Genomic DNA, 16351 nt, shown 5'->3' with positions numbered 1-16351 from the left:
TAAGTACATAGCATTCATCGCTTCCTGGTCCTCTGGTACTAATGAGTATTCACCGGCCAGCAGGCTTAATTAGGATGTGCCCAGGCACACCCGGCACAACCAGTGCGCACGCCTATGGTTAGTATTGTGGTTAGAACTGTATACTGAACCAGTTATATGTGTGTTTACTTACAGTTCCACCAAATTACAAATTGCGACCAAATTCCATACAAATTAAAATTCTATATTGCAATCCAAATTGCATACAACCATACCAGATCATACTCAACCAATCTGCAAATAGTTACTGCTAACTGCAAACCAAGTTGAGCAAGTAGAACTATTGGTTAGACCTCAGATATGCCTCTTAGAGAGATCATAAAGTGCTCAAATAACTTAAAGTGAGAGTACAGATACTGAAGAGAGAAATATATCCACCATTTTATGTTGAATGACAAGATTGAACAGTTGAACCACCATCTTATGCATACCGCCATTTTATGAATTTTTATGCAACACGTGTTTTGTACATGGACTATCTGCTGCGGAGGCGGCAGTGTTATATACAAAGAAAAGTTGAGGTTAATAAAGAAGTTATTTCAAGAACTTGGTGTGCTCTAGAACGGCACTAGAGGAATTACAAAGTAATAGACAGTCTGGTTAGACTAAAAAGTCAGAGATATCAGAATTCTTCTAATGCCACAGCGCAAAAGGCACTTCATAGTGCTGCGCCTGCCACAAGGGGTGTGTCCCTGCACAATCTGAAAATGGCAGTATTGATTGGATAGAGTGAGACTGTGCAGGTACACGCCCCCAACTGGTTACCTCCCCTCTGTACCCTTACTGCAGACTGCTAGCAATTTATTCATAACTTCTAGCAGGAATAATAATGGAATGGCACAACATAGAGCCATAAGACTAGATGTTCCAGAATTGTTATTACATGGGGAATGCATGAAGCTATTAAAATAGGCATGTCAGGAGAGATGAAAGGTCCTTTTTAGCAACCGCAGGCTGTCTTTTGATGGTTAGTGGTGCAGGTACTAAGCCTACAGTGGCATCTTTTGGCATCACTGTAGAGAGCAGTGAGCGCTTCCCGCAGTGCCCCTGCTCTAAGGACGAGCTGCTACTAACAGTTCCTGATCTTAGAGCATACACCTGATTATGGTTGGGATCGGGGAAGCTCTGATCCCAGCCATATAACCCTTTGAGTGCCACAGTTTGTGACCACAGCATGATCAAAGGGATCTTCCCTCCTTGATTAGGGGACCCACTGACCCGCTCAGAGACTGCAGTCAGCACCTTGGTGTAATCTATGATGCCACTTTCTTAGATAATCAAATCATGTTATTTTTTTAGAATTGCACATTTATGTATGATACTATTATCGCGATCCATATTTTCATACTGTTTACACGGTACAAACATTTTCTACATTTACTATCATAGCACCAAAATTCAAGATCACTTTCCACGAAACAAGAGAAAACAGGTCTGTTATCACCCTACAAGTCAAAGACCAGGATCAGTATCTATCATATAAACCTAACCCAGACAAGCAGCTCAAAGTGTTGGTGAGTTGTTTTTTTTGTTATATCTTCATAAATCCTCATCTGTCTGACTTGCGCCATGCTCCATATATATTAAAGAGGGAGATTTATCATTCAGTTTTTTGACCGAAAAAACCCCCCCCGTGTTCAGGGGTGCACCACCAATGAGGCCAGGTCGGCTCAGGCAGCTCCTGGTAGGGCCAAGAGGGGGGCAGCAGAAGGGCCATGGGCAATGAGTGCTTTCATTGTGGCAAAGGGATTAGGTTAAGAAATTGGCATGGGGGGGGGGGGGGGGGCCGTTTCAGTTTTCTCCTCAGGCAGCAGAAAAGCTAGGTGCACCCCTGCCTGTGTTTGCGACTTTTTAAAATGCCACTTTCAACAAATTTATTTATTTGTTTGAGTACCAAAATCATTTTTAGAGATTCTTTTTCCTTTTTTTAGGTTTAGGGCTCATGAAGACGGCCGTTGCCCCGCCGTGGCCATATTGCGGCCCGCATACGTCGGGTCCGCAATACATGGGGCACCGGCCGTGTGCACCCCGCATCACGGATGCGGACCCTTTCACTTGAATGGGTCTGAAAACCCGGAGATGCGGTGCGGAAGCACGGATCGGAACCCCACTGAAGCACTACGGAGTGCTTCCGTGGTGTTTCTGGCCGTGCCTCCGCACTGCAGAAAAGTAGTGCATGCACTACTTTTTTGTGGTGCGGACCGTTGGATGTGGGCCGCGGACCCCATTCAAGTGAATGGGTCCGCGATCCGCATGCGGCTGCCCCACGGTCGGTGCCCGTGCATTGCGGACCGGTCATGTGCATGAGCCCTTAATTTGGAGGAAAACTGCTAATTATCATTAAAGAGTAATTTTTTTTTAAATATAGCTTTTTATTTCTTAAATATTAAGGCTCCATTCACACGTCCGCAATTTTGTTCCGCATTCTGCGGAACGGAATTGCGGACCCATTCATTCCTATGGGGCAGCACGATGTGCTGCCCGGATACGGAATTGCGCACCCGCACTTCCGGGTCCGCAATTCCGTTCCCAAAAAAAAATAGAACATGTCCTATTCTTTTCAAAGAAGAAGACCGTCACTTCGCAGATGTAGATCACAATGTAGATTTATTCAGTCACATATTCAAGTGGCATAGTGACGCGTTTCAGCACAAGTGTGCTTTCATCAGACTGCAATGAAACATCTTACACTCCAGCTATTTATACATAAATGAGACACTAAGGAACTGACATCATCAGAGGAGCTCCGCCTCCCTCATTAAATAAAAATTTGCATATCAAATAATCGCAATGAAAAATTCGCATTAGAAAATTCGCAAAAAAAATTCGCAAAAACATATCCACTCTGTACTGGCGAAGATTTTCAGTCAAATAGTCCATTTTGGCAGTGATTAATCACGCTGAAGAAAGAAAGAAATATATTTATCTGATTGCATAAGGCCGAATGCCTTATTGGAAGCAGGACACATTGTACTCACGATTGAGGCCCCTGGGCTCCATTGTCTGCAGACGATGGATCCAGTAAGCCTCTCTTTTCAATAACAATTTATTTCTATCACCCCCTCGACGGGGTAATGATACACCTTCAATGATCTGATACCTCAACTGCGAGATGTTATGTTTTTTATCATGAAAATGAAGGGGTATTGGAAGTAATAAATTCTGTTTGCGGATAGTAGATTTGTGTTTACTTGTCTGTCCTTCATTCTCATTGAGGTTTCCCCCACATATAATAATCCACTGCCTGCTCCCGGTGACCGCGTTTGTTTTCAAACCGGCTCGCGGCACAGGTAAGGACTTACCTGGGCCTCGCCGGACTTGTGAAAAAAGATGGCAGCCTGCATGTGTTCGTGGGCGAACAATGCGAACTGGCCATCACTGATAATATGTCCCCCAGGAGGTCATTAAAAGACCTCTGGAGGACACAGACTTTTTTTTTCCACTTTTTTTTTTACTGTTTCCACTGTAATTGGGGCATCCACAGGAGTCTCAGTTACAGGGGAAGACAGCCCCCTGTGGGGGCATGAGACACAGGCAGAGCTGATCAGGGTCTCCTTAGACCCTGCAGCTCTGCTCCTGTCCCTGCCCCAGACACCCCTGGCGGTCATGTGACCACCGGGACTAACAGAGGAAACGGCTCGGCCTGCTCTCCCCCATGCACTGGTGCAGCGATTTGCTGCCAGCACAGGAGAAGGCAGAAGCGGTAATAAATAGCTCCGGTCTTCTCCTCAGGGTCCCTGCTGTGTCTGTCAGCCGGGACCCGACCTGCTCCTGCTAGATTGCTGATCAGCGCTGGGATTAAAGAGCTGCCTGCATGTCTATATACGTGCTATCTGCCCGGGGCATGTGCAGATAGGACGTATATTCACAGTGGGCAGTCAGGAAGGGGTTAAGGACAGAATGCAAAACAGAACCCTTTAGAGGCATTCCGTTTTGCTTCGTCCTAATACATTTCTATGGATACAAATAATGGTTCCGTTATGTATGACGGAAAAAAAAGTCCTGTCGACAGGAATCTTTTTTGTCATACATAACGGAACAGTTATTTGTGCCCATAGAAATGTATTAGGACGGAGCAAAAAGGAATGCCTCTAAGGCTTCTTTCACATGGGCATCATGTTTTAGGGCTTGATAAGATGCGGGTGCGTCGCGGGAAAATGCACGATTTTTCCGTGCGAGTGCAAAACATTTTAATGCGTTTTGCACGCGCGTGAGAAAAATCGGCATGTTTGGTACCCAAACCCGAACTTCTAAACAAAAGTTCGGGTTTGGGTTAGGTGTTGTGTAGATTGTATTATTTCCCCTTATAACATGGTTATAAGGGAAAATAATAGCATTCTGAATACAGAATGCATAGTAAATTAGGGCTGGGGGGGTTAAAAAAAAATAAAAAAATATTTAACTCACGTTAATCCACTTGTTCGCGCAGCCCGGCTTCTCTTCTGTCTTATTTCTTCAGGAGCTGGGTAAAGGACCTTTGATGACATCACTGCGCTCATCACATGGTCCATCACATGATCCATCACCATGGTGATGGGTCATGTCACGGACCATGTGATGAGTGCAGTGACGTCACCACAGGTCCTTTTACTACTGCAGAGCAAAGATAAAGACAGAAGAGATGCCGGCTGCGCGAACAAGTGGATTAAGGGGAACAAAATTATTTTTTATTTTTTTTAACCCCTTCAGCCCTATTGTACTATGTATTCTGTATTAGGAATGCTATTATTTCCCCTTATAACCATGTTATAAGGGATAATAATAATGATCGGGTCCCCATCCCGATCGTCTCCTAGCAACCGCATGTGAAAATCGCACCGCATCCGCACTTGCTTGCGGATGCATGCTATTTTCACGCAGCCCCATTCATTTCTATGGGGCCTGCGTTGCGTCAAAAACGCACAAAGAGGAGCATGCTGCGATTTTCACACAACGCACAAGTGATGCGTGAAAATCACCGCTCATGTGCACAGCCCCATAGAAATGAATGGGTCTGGATTCAGTGTGGGTGCAATGCGTTCACCTCACGCATTGCACCCGCGCGGAAAACTCGCCCGTGTGAAAAGGGCCTAAAGGGTTCAGTTTTGCATTCCGTCCTTAAAGTCTGTTATATTCCGTTATAACTGTGCTATAAAGGAACAGTATAACGGAATTACGAACGTATATGCAAACCCGCCCCAAGATGTATTTTTCCCTTAAGAAATAGTCCGTGTGAGCCATGACACCCCACACAGCATTATGTGGCCAGCAACATGGTGTGCAATAGGGTTGAAATGCACATCTCAATGAGGTCTTTGCGCAGAATCCACGCTAATTCTCCCATTGAAATGAATGGGAAGCTAAAAAACGCACAGAAAATCAGTGTGGATTCCTTGTTGATTTTTTTTCAGAGTGTTTTCTAAATCCCTCATGTGAACATACTCCAAGACTAAAATGTTCTCCTCTTGTTAAATGCAAAATATTGCATAAGATTGTACAGTAATAACCGTAACCTCTGGATAGGTCATCAGTATCTGATTGGTGTGGGGTCCGTCACCTGGGACCCCCACCGATCAGCTGTTTGAGAATGCATTGGCTCTTGCACTAGCGCGCGGCCTTCTCTCAGCTCACCAAGCACAGCGCCGTACATTGTATAGCGGATGTGCTTGGTATCACAGCTCAGCCCCATTCACATGAATGTGACATCACTGGCCTAGGGAAAAGTGAGAAAAGGCTGTGGCGCTACTGCGAGCACTACTGCCTTCTCAAACAGCTGACTGTTGGGGGTCCCAGGTGTCGGACCCCCACCGATCATAAACTGATGACCTGTCCTGAGGATAGGTCATCAGTATTAGGCCTCTTGCACACGACCGTATGTATTTTCCGGCCCGCTAAAAACAGATCCGCAAACAATACGGATGACAACAGTGTGCATTCCGTATTTTGCGGAACGGAACAGCTGGCCCCTAATAGAACAGTACTATTTGGACAAGAATAGAACATTTTTTTTTTTTTTTTTGCGGAACGGAAATACAGAAACGGAATGCACACGGAGTACCTTCCGTTTTTTTGCGGACCCAATGAAATGAATGGTTCCGTATACGGTCCGCAAAAAAAACGGAACGGACACGGAAAGAAAATACGTTCATGTGCAAGAGGCCTTAAAGTCTAGTTAGGAACGTAGTTAGGCCTGTTAATGAGAACACATAGGGGTGGGGACACCATGCTTCTCACGTGGGCAGAGTAATCTGTGTTTATAAGGGGCTGCCCGCCTTGGTATTGGAGGGGGTGTACACCCGTACTAGTAACTGCCCCTGTGCAAGGCCGGGTTGTGTTTGAGTCAAGCACTGCAATGGAGCAGAGGCCATAGGTGAATAGAGAGCGTCCATTGGGTGAAGAGATGGGTCTCCCCGCAGATAGAGAGCAGCTGAGAAACTGGTAGGAGTGATAGTACTAAAAGCTGTGTGTGACCCCAGGGCTAGATGTACATCAGGTGGAGAGATCACCAGACACCGAGTCTGGGTGGAAAGCCCCATGGCGCCATACTCTCCTTTGGCACCATTTCCATCTGTGAGTAGGACCGCCAACCTGTGCCCAAGTTATCACTGACAGACTGTTTCACCGCCTTGTGCCCGTTCTACTGTGCTGGCGATTTTCAGTAAGGTGTACCTGATCATTTCATTGCCAACCCACCATGATACACCCCATCGCCCACCCGTAATCCTTACCACTTCTTACACTAGAAAGAGGTGGACAGGATTATTAATACACAGATTTTTTTCCTTGTCCATTGAGCTAACAATTTCTCATTCCCATTCAGTCATTAGGACAGAAGAGACTTGATTTCGATAATCCTGAGACCAAAGAGTTTTTCTTCTACCTCAGTAATGTCAACAGCACAAGTTATTCAATCGAGTCAGCGAAGCAACCGGGCTGTTTCATTAGCACCTCTCCTGATGAGAACGTCCATGTCACGGTGCAGCCTGCCTCGAACACTCACCGCAGAGAGTTTCAATTTGATGCAAAAATGTTACGTGGTAACAATACGTGCAGACCGAACAGAGTGGGAAAATACAGTAAGTTACTGACGTCTGATTCTTTGCGTTCAATTATTCTGTATTGGTGTGTGCTAGATTTAAAGGGCAACTCCATTCACTTTGGAAGTCCTCCAGCATGCACGTTTTTCAGTTTTCTTTTTTTTTTTTTGCGTTGTTTTTTTAGAACGCGCTTTTATGTTTTGTTTTGTTTTTCAAGTCAGTCATTTTCTTACAGGAAAGTATGTCCCCCCCCCTCTGTTGATCCGTATGGAAAAAGCCACGGATAAAAAAAAACCAAAAAAAACTAAGAAACACATGATGCAGAAACACAACACACATTGACATATGCATTTTTTCAAGCAGTACCAAAAACAATGGATGTCTATAGCACAGAAATTGAAGCAAAAAATGTCATACCTCAAGCAGGCGCCACTGGCGCAATAAAAACGCAAGTGAAGAAAACATGACAAAAAAAAAAAAGGTTTAATAAAGCCTTTAATAATTCCCATAGACTTACAGCCCCGATCTGGAGGTTCTGAACGTTTTATGACTTTTTTGGGGGTAAAAAAGTAGCAAATTTTATTGCAAGTGCCGTTTTGTGGCAATATTTGAAACTTTTAGCTGAATTAAAGGGGTTGTCCAGGCTTTTGCTATTGATGACCTATCCTCACGATAGGTCATCAATATCAGATCGGCGGGGGTCAGACACCCGGCACCCCCGCTGATCAGCTGTTTGAGGAGACGGCACGCACGGTGTGCACGTGCCGTCTCTCTTCCTACTCTCTGCTGTATGTCTATGGGAAGAGAGAAGGGAGTGAGAGGAAGAGTGAATGGAGACGGCACGTGCGCACTGCGTCTCCTCATACAGCTGATCGGTGGGGTTGCCGGGTGTCGGATCCCAGCCAATCCGATATTGATGACCCATCGTGAGGATAGCTCATCAATAGAAAAAGCCTGGACAACCCCTTTAATTCAGTCGGTCACTGCACTCCTGCCCACCTTTTGGAAAAGTGGTGAAGGTGTTGGAATAAGCTAAAAGTTGCAAATATTGCCACAAAACAGCACTTGCAATAAAATTTGCTACTTTTTTACCCAAAAAAATGTCATAAAACGTTCAGAACCTCCAGATCGGGGCTGTAAGTCTATGGGAATTATTAAATGCTTTATTAAACCTTTTTTTTAGTCGTGTTTTCTTCACTTGCGTTTTTATTGCGCCAGTGGCATTTTTTTAAAACGGCAGCCTGCTTGAGGTATGAAATTTTTTGCTTCAATTTCAATTTCTTCAATAGAAAAAGGCCGGACAACCTCTTTAATACTGTAGTTGATAATGCAAAGGAGTTAATGGGCAAATGGGCAAAGGTCTGCAGCACAGGCACGGAGCCCTTATGTTCGTGTGAATGAGCCCTTAGGGTGTCTGCAAATGATGCACGTATTTTCACCGCACATAATCTGCAGCATAATACAGTACCAACAAAGTGGCAAAAACAGCACAAAAACAAAGTCAATAGTGCAGCTTTGGGCATTTTGGTAGGGATTTCATGCGTACCCACTCCACTATCCCTACCTACTTACACGGTCCGTCCTAACCCACGGTGCGCAACTGGACGGCAGTCCCAAGCTTAAGTACGTGCAGGGGTCTACAGGGAGGGAACAAGGTGGGAGAAAACAAAAGACTAAGGCCTCATGCACACGACCGTTGTGTGCATCCATGGCCGTTGTGCCGTTTTCCGTTTTTTTTCGCGGACCCATTGACTTTCAATGGGTCCGTGGAAAAATCGGAAAATGCACCGTTTTGCAGCCGAGACCGTGATCCGTGTATCCTGTCCGTCAAAAAAATATGACCTGTCCTATTTTTTTGACGGACAACGGTTCACGGACCCATTCAAGTCAATGGGTCCGTGAAAGAACACGGATGCACACAAGATTGGCATCCGTGTCCGTGATCCGTGGCCGTAGGTTACTTTAATACAGACGGATCCAAAGATCCGTCTGCATAAAAGCTTTTTCAGATCTAAGTTTTCACTTCGTGAAAACTCAGATCCTACAGTATATTCTAACACAGAAGCGTTCCCATGGTGATGGGGACGCTTCTAGTTAGAATACACTACAAACTGTGTACAAGACTGCCCCCTGCTGCCTGGCAGCACCCGATCTCTTACAGGGGGCCGTGATCAGCACAATTAACCCCTTCAGGTGCGGCACCTGAAGGGGTTAATTGTACTATCATATCCCCCTGTAAGAGATCAGGGCTGCCAGGCAGCAGGGGGCAGACCCTCCCCCCTCCCCAGTTTGAATATCATTGGTGGCCAGTGCGGCCCCCCCCCCTCTATTGTAATAATAGGTTGGTGGCAAGTGCGGCCCCCCCCTCCCTCTATTGTAATAATTCGTTGGTGGCACAGTGTGCGCCCCCCCCCTCCCTCCCTCTATTGTAATAATTCGTTGGTGGCACAGTGTGCGCCCCCCATTGGCCCCCTCCCTCTATAGCATTAACAACATTGGTGGCCAGTGTGCGGCCTCCCATCTCCCCCCCCTATCATTGGTGGCAGCGGAGTTCCGATCGGAGTCCCAGTTTAATCGCTGGGGCTCCGATCGGTAACCATGGCAACCAGGACGCTACTACAGTCCTGGTTGCCATGGTTACTTAGCAATAGTACAATAGTAGAAGATTCATACTTACCTGCTCCTGGCTGCTGCGATGTTCGTGTCCGGCCGGGAGCTCCACCTACTGGTAAGTGACAGGTCTGTGCGGCGCATTGCTAAATGAACTGTCAGTTACCAGTAGGAGGAGCTCCCGGCCGGACACAGACATCGCAGCTCCCAGGTAAGTATGAATCTTTTACTATTGTACTATTGCTAGTAACCCGCTGCCACCAATGATCGGGGGGGGGGGGGGGAGAGATGGGAGGCCGCACACTGGCCACCAATGTTGTTAATGCTATAGAGGGAGGGGGGGCCGATGGGGGGCGCACACTGTGCCACCAACGATTTATTACAATAGAGGGAGGAAGGGGGGGGGCGCACACTGTGCCACCAACGATTTATTACAATAGAGGGAGGAAGGGGGGGGGGGGCGCACACTGTGCCACCAACGATTTATTACAATAGAGGGAGGAGGGGGGGGGCGCACACTGTGCCACCAACAAATTATTACAATAGAGGGAGGAAGGGGGGGGGCCACACTGGCCACCAATGATATTCAAACTGGGGAGGGGGGGGGGTCTGCCCCCTGCTGCCTGCCAGCCCTGATCTCTTACAGGGGGATATGATAGTACAATTAACCCCTTCAGGTGCGGCACCTGAGGGGTTAATTGTGCTGATCACGGCCCCCTGTAAGAGATCGGATGCTGCCAGGCAGCAGGGGGCAGTCATGTAAACAGTTTGTAGTATATTCTAACTAGAAGCGTCCCCATCACCATGGGAACGCCTCTGTGTTAGAATATACTGTCGGAAATGAGGTTTCACGATCTAACTCATATCCGACAGTATATTCTAACATAGAGGCGTTCCCATGGTGATGGGGACGCTTCAAGTTAAAATATACCATCGGATTGGAGAAAACTCCGATCCGATGGTATAAAAGGGACTCCAGACTTAAAGTCAATGGGGACGGATCCGTTTGAAATGGCACCATATTGTGTCAACGTCAAACGGATCCGTCCCCATTGACTTGCAATGTAATTCAGGACGGATCCGTTTGGCTCCGCACGGCCAGGCGGACACCAAAACGACTTTTTTTTCATGTCCGTGGATCCTCCAAAAATCAAGGAAGACCCACGGACGAAAAACCGGTCACGGATCACGGACCTACGGACCCCATTTTTGCGGACCGTGAAAAAAAACGTCCGTGAGCATGAGGCCTAAGACAGAAACGTAAGCTACCAGGCTGGGTAGTAACCAAACAAGCAAATAACCAACCATAAGCAAAACCAGAATAAAATAGAAGCCGAGGTCAAGTACCAGGAGGTCACGTCAGTACAAAGGAATAACACAGGATGAAGGTCAAAAACAAGCCGAGGTCAGGAGCCAGGAGATCACGTCAGTACAAAAGGATTACGCAGGATCAAGAGTCAAATACAAGCCAAGGTCGAGTTCACAAAATCACACATGCAGGAAACTGCTAGTGGAGTAGTAAGACCAATCACAGGCAACTTGTGGCCAGCAAGTTGCCTGTTAAATTGGCCAGACTGAATGATCACGTGATGTGGCCAGCGTCACGTGACCCTGCATCAGCCCCAGTGCTGACTCATATCCATCGGCGCTCATTCCTGACCCTGCTCGTTGCCTAGGGGATGGAGGCCGCCGGCCGCGCTAAGGAAGCGTGCGCCGCGGGGTCCTCCCCACCCCCTTGTTGCCAGGGAGAGGAAGACGCCGGCCACGTCTGACGCTGGCTCCTCCTCCCTCTATCAGCGGGACACCGGCGGTGCTCCAAGGAGGGAGCGCACCGCCGATTCCCTGTTACACAGAACAGGTGCAGGTCTTTCCCTTATATCTGTGGAGGCTCCAATCTAATCTTTGGCAGTAGCCCCAGAAAGTCTAGGGTGTGTCCTGTTAAAAATATAATAACATTTGCAAAGCCAGGTGCACTCTTACTAAATCCTCATACTGATGTTAAAATTGAGAGATTAGCCAACATATCCTACTGTGGAGGACATGTCTGAGCCTGAGCACTGCACCAAGGTTTCTTAAGTAGCTCGGGTCCTAACACTCACTTACCTATGCCGTATGGGCAATACCAGGAGCCAGTGGGCAAATTACAGGAGCATAAGGTCCTTGTGGTCCGCTGCGGGCATCCTCCACTGTATGCATTTTTGCTGGGGATCGCCATTAGCAACGGGCTACAAGTGCAGGATTTGCTCCCCTGTACACACTGCATACGTCCATTGAAGTCTATGGGTCCGTGAAAATCACAGAGACAACATGGAAGGCATCCGTTTTTCATGGAAGCCAGACAGAAAATGCCCATGAAATTAATTTTCATCTGTGCAACGTCCTTGGATTACGGATGACACACGGAGAGTAAAAGCTGACAGATGGATCAACCACGGATCCTTCACAGATTATATACATTTATTAAGGGGCATGCGACTGTTAAGAAATTGGTTGGATCTTCTGCCAGTGGAGGTTTTTTTACTAAGACTGGCGCGTGAAATCCAGGTCTTAGTAAATGACCCCCAATGTGTGAAACCACCCTAAGGCTCCATTCAGACGTCCGTAGTGCATTGCGGATACGCAATACACCCGGCCAGCCCCCCCATAGAAATGCTCATTCTTGTCCGCAATTGCGGATAAGAATGGGACATGCTCTATTTTTTTCCGGAGCTGCGAACCGGAAGATTGGCGCCGCGCTCCGGAAATGCGGATGCGGACACCCAACTTTGTGCTGTCCGCATCTCTTCCGGCCCTATAGAGAATGAATGGGTCCGCACCCGTTCCGCATAATTGCGGACCCATTCTACGGGTGTACGAATGGAGCCTCCTGCACACAAACGTTTTTTTTTTTTTTTTCGTTTACGTTCCGTTTTTTGCGTTCCGTATACGGTCTGTATATGGAACCAGTTATTTCAATGGGTCCACAAAAAAACGGAATGTACTACATATGCATTCCGTTTCCGTTCTTCCGTTCAGAGATAGAACATGTCCTATTATTGCCCACAAATCACGTTCCGTGGCTCCATTCAAGTCAATGGGGCTGTAAAAAAAAATGGAACGGATATGGAATGCATCCGTATGTTTTCTGTATCCGTTGCGTTTTTGCGGAACCATCTATTGAAAATGTTATGCCCAGCCCAATTTATGGTATGCTATGTAATTACTGTATACTGTATATGCCATGCTCCCGTTTGCGATCCGCAAAAAATGGATACCAAATGGAAAAATGGAACGGCAAAACGGAACAGAAGAGGAACCAATACTGAAACAAAAAACTGAAAAACAGATCCGTTTAAAAACGGACCACAAAACACTGTAAAAACCATACGGTCGTGTGCAGGAGGCCTAAGTAGGATTCTCTCACCATTGATACTTAACGGAATTCGTAAGGATCCCACTTTTACGAGTTCCACGCAGGGTCCAATGACAACCAAGAAACCTTTCCTATTATGTACAGAAGGGAGCCGTGGCCAGTGCAGCATTTTGTTCTGGAAGACCACCAACATCCATTGAAATCAATTGATGCCTATTGATACCAGTGGGCACCAATTAAAGGGTTTCTGTCACCCCATTAAACCGTTTTTTTTTTTTTTTCTTTACTAATAATCCCTATAGTGCGATCTCATGATACATAAGCAAATTAATCATTTTGGTTCAGTAGAATTTGCTAAAAATCGATTTTTAAAATATGCTAATTACCTTGCTACCAGCAAGTAGGACGGCTACTTGCTGGTAGCAGCCGCATCCTCCGATGGTAATGACGCCCCCTCGGCATGCTGATTGACAGGGCCAGGGAAGGGAATCGTTCTCTGCTGGCGCTGTTAGAATTTGAAATCTCGCGCCTGCGCCGTACCTGTCTTCAATCGGCGCAGGCGCACTGAGAGGCGGCCGCTCGCTCGACCGCTCCATCCTCAATGCGCCTGCGTCGATGACGTCATCAAGTACACCCGGAAGAGAAGACGCCGGCATCGCTGGAAGGAGGCGGAGAGTCTGGTGACGTCGCTGGATGCTCGAATCAGGTAAGTATGTACATAATAAGCATGCTGCCACAAAAACCACCAACGAAATGGGAATAAATAATTTTATAAAAATGACAGTTATTAACACTATACCACCAACGATTATTAATAATAAATCTCTTCCGGGTGTACTTGATGACGTCATCGACGCAGGCGCATTGAGGATGGAGCGGTCGAGCGAGCGGCCGCCTCTCAGTGCGCCTGCGCCGATTGAAGACAGGTACGGCGCAGGCGCGAGATTTCAAATTCTAACAGCGCCAGCAGAGAACGATTCCCTTCCCTGGCCCTGTCAATCAGCATGCCGAGGGGGCGTCATTACCATCGGAGGATGCGGCTGGCTACCAGCAAGTAGCCGCCCTACTTGCTGGTAGCAAGGTAATTAGCATATCTTAAAAATCGATTTTTAGCAAATTCTACTGAACCAAAATGAACCAAAATGACTTATGTATCATGAGATCGCACTATAGGGATTATTAGTAAAGAAAAAAAAAAAATTGTTTAATGGGGTGACAAACCCTTTAAAGGGGGTTACCCACCATATGACATTCCATTAATATCTGATAGGTGAGGATCCTGCCACGTCTGGAACTCCCCATAGGAGTCCCAAGACCCCTGCTCTGCCAGGATTAGAAAAACACGGCTGCTTTCTTTGATTAACCGGACCACGCCAGTCCACAGGTTGTATGTGGTATTGCAGTACCAGATGTAACCTATGTACAGGTGTGGCGCTCATTCTGGAACCCTTTGTCTCCCATACACTTGAATGGAGATAGCTACGGACTTGTACGGTCACCTCCCCCACTCTATCTCAAGCCTGAAGGTGATGATGCCCTCACTTGGGGGTGACCACTGTGACCACTGTTCCTCCACATGAGTCAGGTGCTGCATCTAGGCAAAGATTGAATAAAGAAGCTCTCTCCATTCAAGTTCCATGGACTCTATCTATAGTAGGTATGCTCACCCTGACAAATCCTATAAAACTCTGACTGGTCCAGAATATTGTGGACATTGGACCTTGATAGGTCAGGTTATCTGTGATGGTGGGTGTAGACCTTATGATGGATGGAAGACCCCAGTGTAAATGTACGATTTATTCCTTGTGATCACCATCACACACTTGGCTGAGTTAATAGCCATGATGATGATCTTCAGAGAAGACTTTCCATTCCCTGCCTTTTCCACTAGTCAGAAATGTCCTACTGTTTTCTGTTCCTGGGAAAGTTGGATTATTTTATCCTGCAGTAAGTGGTGCTCCTGCCATATGACATTGTCATCATAGACCTTTCTTTCTTTCTTTCTTTCTTAGGAGGTGATGCCTTTTACTGGTACAATGACAGACCCTTCCAGGACAAATTCCAGTCCATTCTAGCCCGAGACGACTATATCATGGACGCAACTTCCCTAGCGCTGGACAGATCATACAGATGTCCCAGACAGGACAATCTCTACCAGAGCTACCACCTGGGCTGGAGATGCATGTAAAAGGTCAGTCCAACATTGGAGCACAATATATGTTTATGCTGGAAATTGACCTGACGGTGACCAGAATATTTTGATTGGATTTTCATGGTGGATTTTGAGAAGGGATTTTATTGACACCCCTCCTTGAATAAAACAGTTGTTTAATTGCATAATCACCTAAATTGTTAGCCATCTAGCATGCTATGCATGATACGGAAAAAAATGGCTGCTTTCTTTTAAAAAAATGACGCCACTAAGTTATAGCTTAATATCTCGTTCTAAAGCTCTGGGGGGTACGGGACTACCAAATTTTAGCTCATATTATAAAGCGACAATCATGAATTGTGTGCTTGATCTATGTCACAACCGCTCTACTAAACTATGGGTAGAAATTGAGCATGAAATGGCTCCACATTTAGCCACTGGAATCTTTTGGTTGTCCCCTACCTCCTTGAATTCATTATCTAATTCGCAATCCCCGATGCTTCTATATTCCTTGGCTAGGTCCTGGGCTAAATTTGCGGTTAAACTTGGCCTTATACATTCTCCTGGTCCTCTCACGACACTCACGGGTCATACAGATCTCCCCACAGGCTTGAGTCAACTCCCAGCTTTAGGAGACCAGAATAGACAACCAATCAAATTAATAGACATATATAAACAGAATGGTTTACTCCCTTTGGAGGATCTTTCCCACATTATTCCTGCAGGCCCTGGGCGTTGGCTCCTCTACTTTCAGTTGCGAAGCTTCATTAAATCCCTGATACCTGGATCACGGTCATGTCCCCCCTTAACTGAATTTGAAAAGATGTGCACAGCGAGGTCAGCTCCTGATCATGCTATATCTCATTTATATGCCATGTTGAACTCTGGGGAGAAGGAGGACTCTTCCACAGGCACCCAGGGAACTAAACTCAAATTCATGTCTGATTGGGAATCGGAACTGGGATCCACCTTCTCTGTAGACCAATGGTCTAGATCTCTCCTCTTCACTCACAAATTAACTGTGTCTTGTAATTTACAGGAACTCAACTATAAAATCCTTAGCAGATGGTATAGGACCCCAGTGCGATTACACCAATTTTATCCTCAGGTTTCTGATGCATGTTGGAGATGTCTTAGTGCAAGGGGATCCATGACTCATATTTGGTGGGACTGCCCGGGTGT

The 16351-nt window shown here is 46.4% G+C and overlaps 1 protein-coding gene across 2 annotated transcripts in view; it reads left to right on the top strand.

The window, feature by feature from the left end:
• Window positions 1–16351, top strand: part of LOC120986200 — a 61534-nt gene that overhangs the window by 31342 nt on the left and 13841 nt on the right. For both annotated transcript variants that reach the window (XM_040414614.1, XM_040414613.1), the window contains exons 4-6: window positions 1429–1553; window positions 6839–7094; window positions 15030–15208. In XM_040414614.1, the coding sequence (XP_040270548.1) occupies window positions 1429–1553; window positions 6839–7094; window positions 15030–15205 (557 nt within the window). In that variant the 3' untranslated portion in view covers window positions 15206–15208. The remainder of the gene's footprint in view (window positions 1–1428; window positions 1554–6838; window positions 7095–15029; window positions 15209–16351) is intronic.

This window comes from Bufo bufo, chromosome 1 (assembly GCF_905171765.1).
Source record: "Bufo bufo chromosome 1, aBufBuf1.1, whole genome shotgun sequence".
NCBI classification, from domain to species: Eukaryota; Metazoa; Chordata; class Amphibia; order Anura; family Bufonidae; genus Bufo; species Bufo bufo.
Note: the sequence above shows the minus strand (reverse complement) of the source record. Positions and strands in the feature narration are given on the sequence as shown.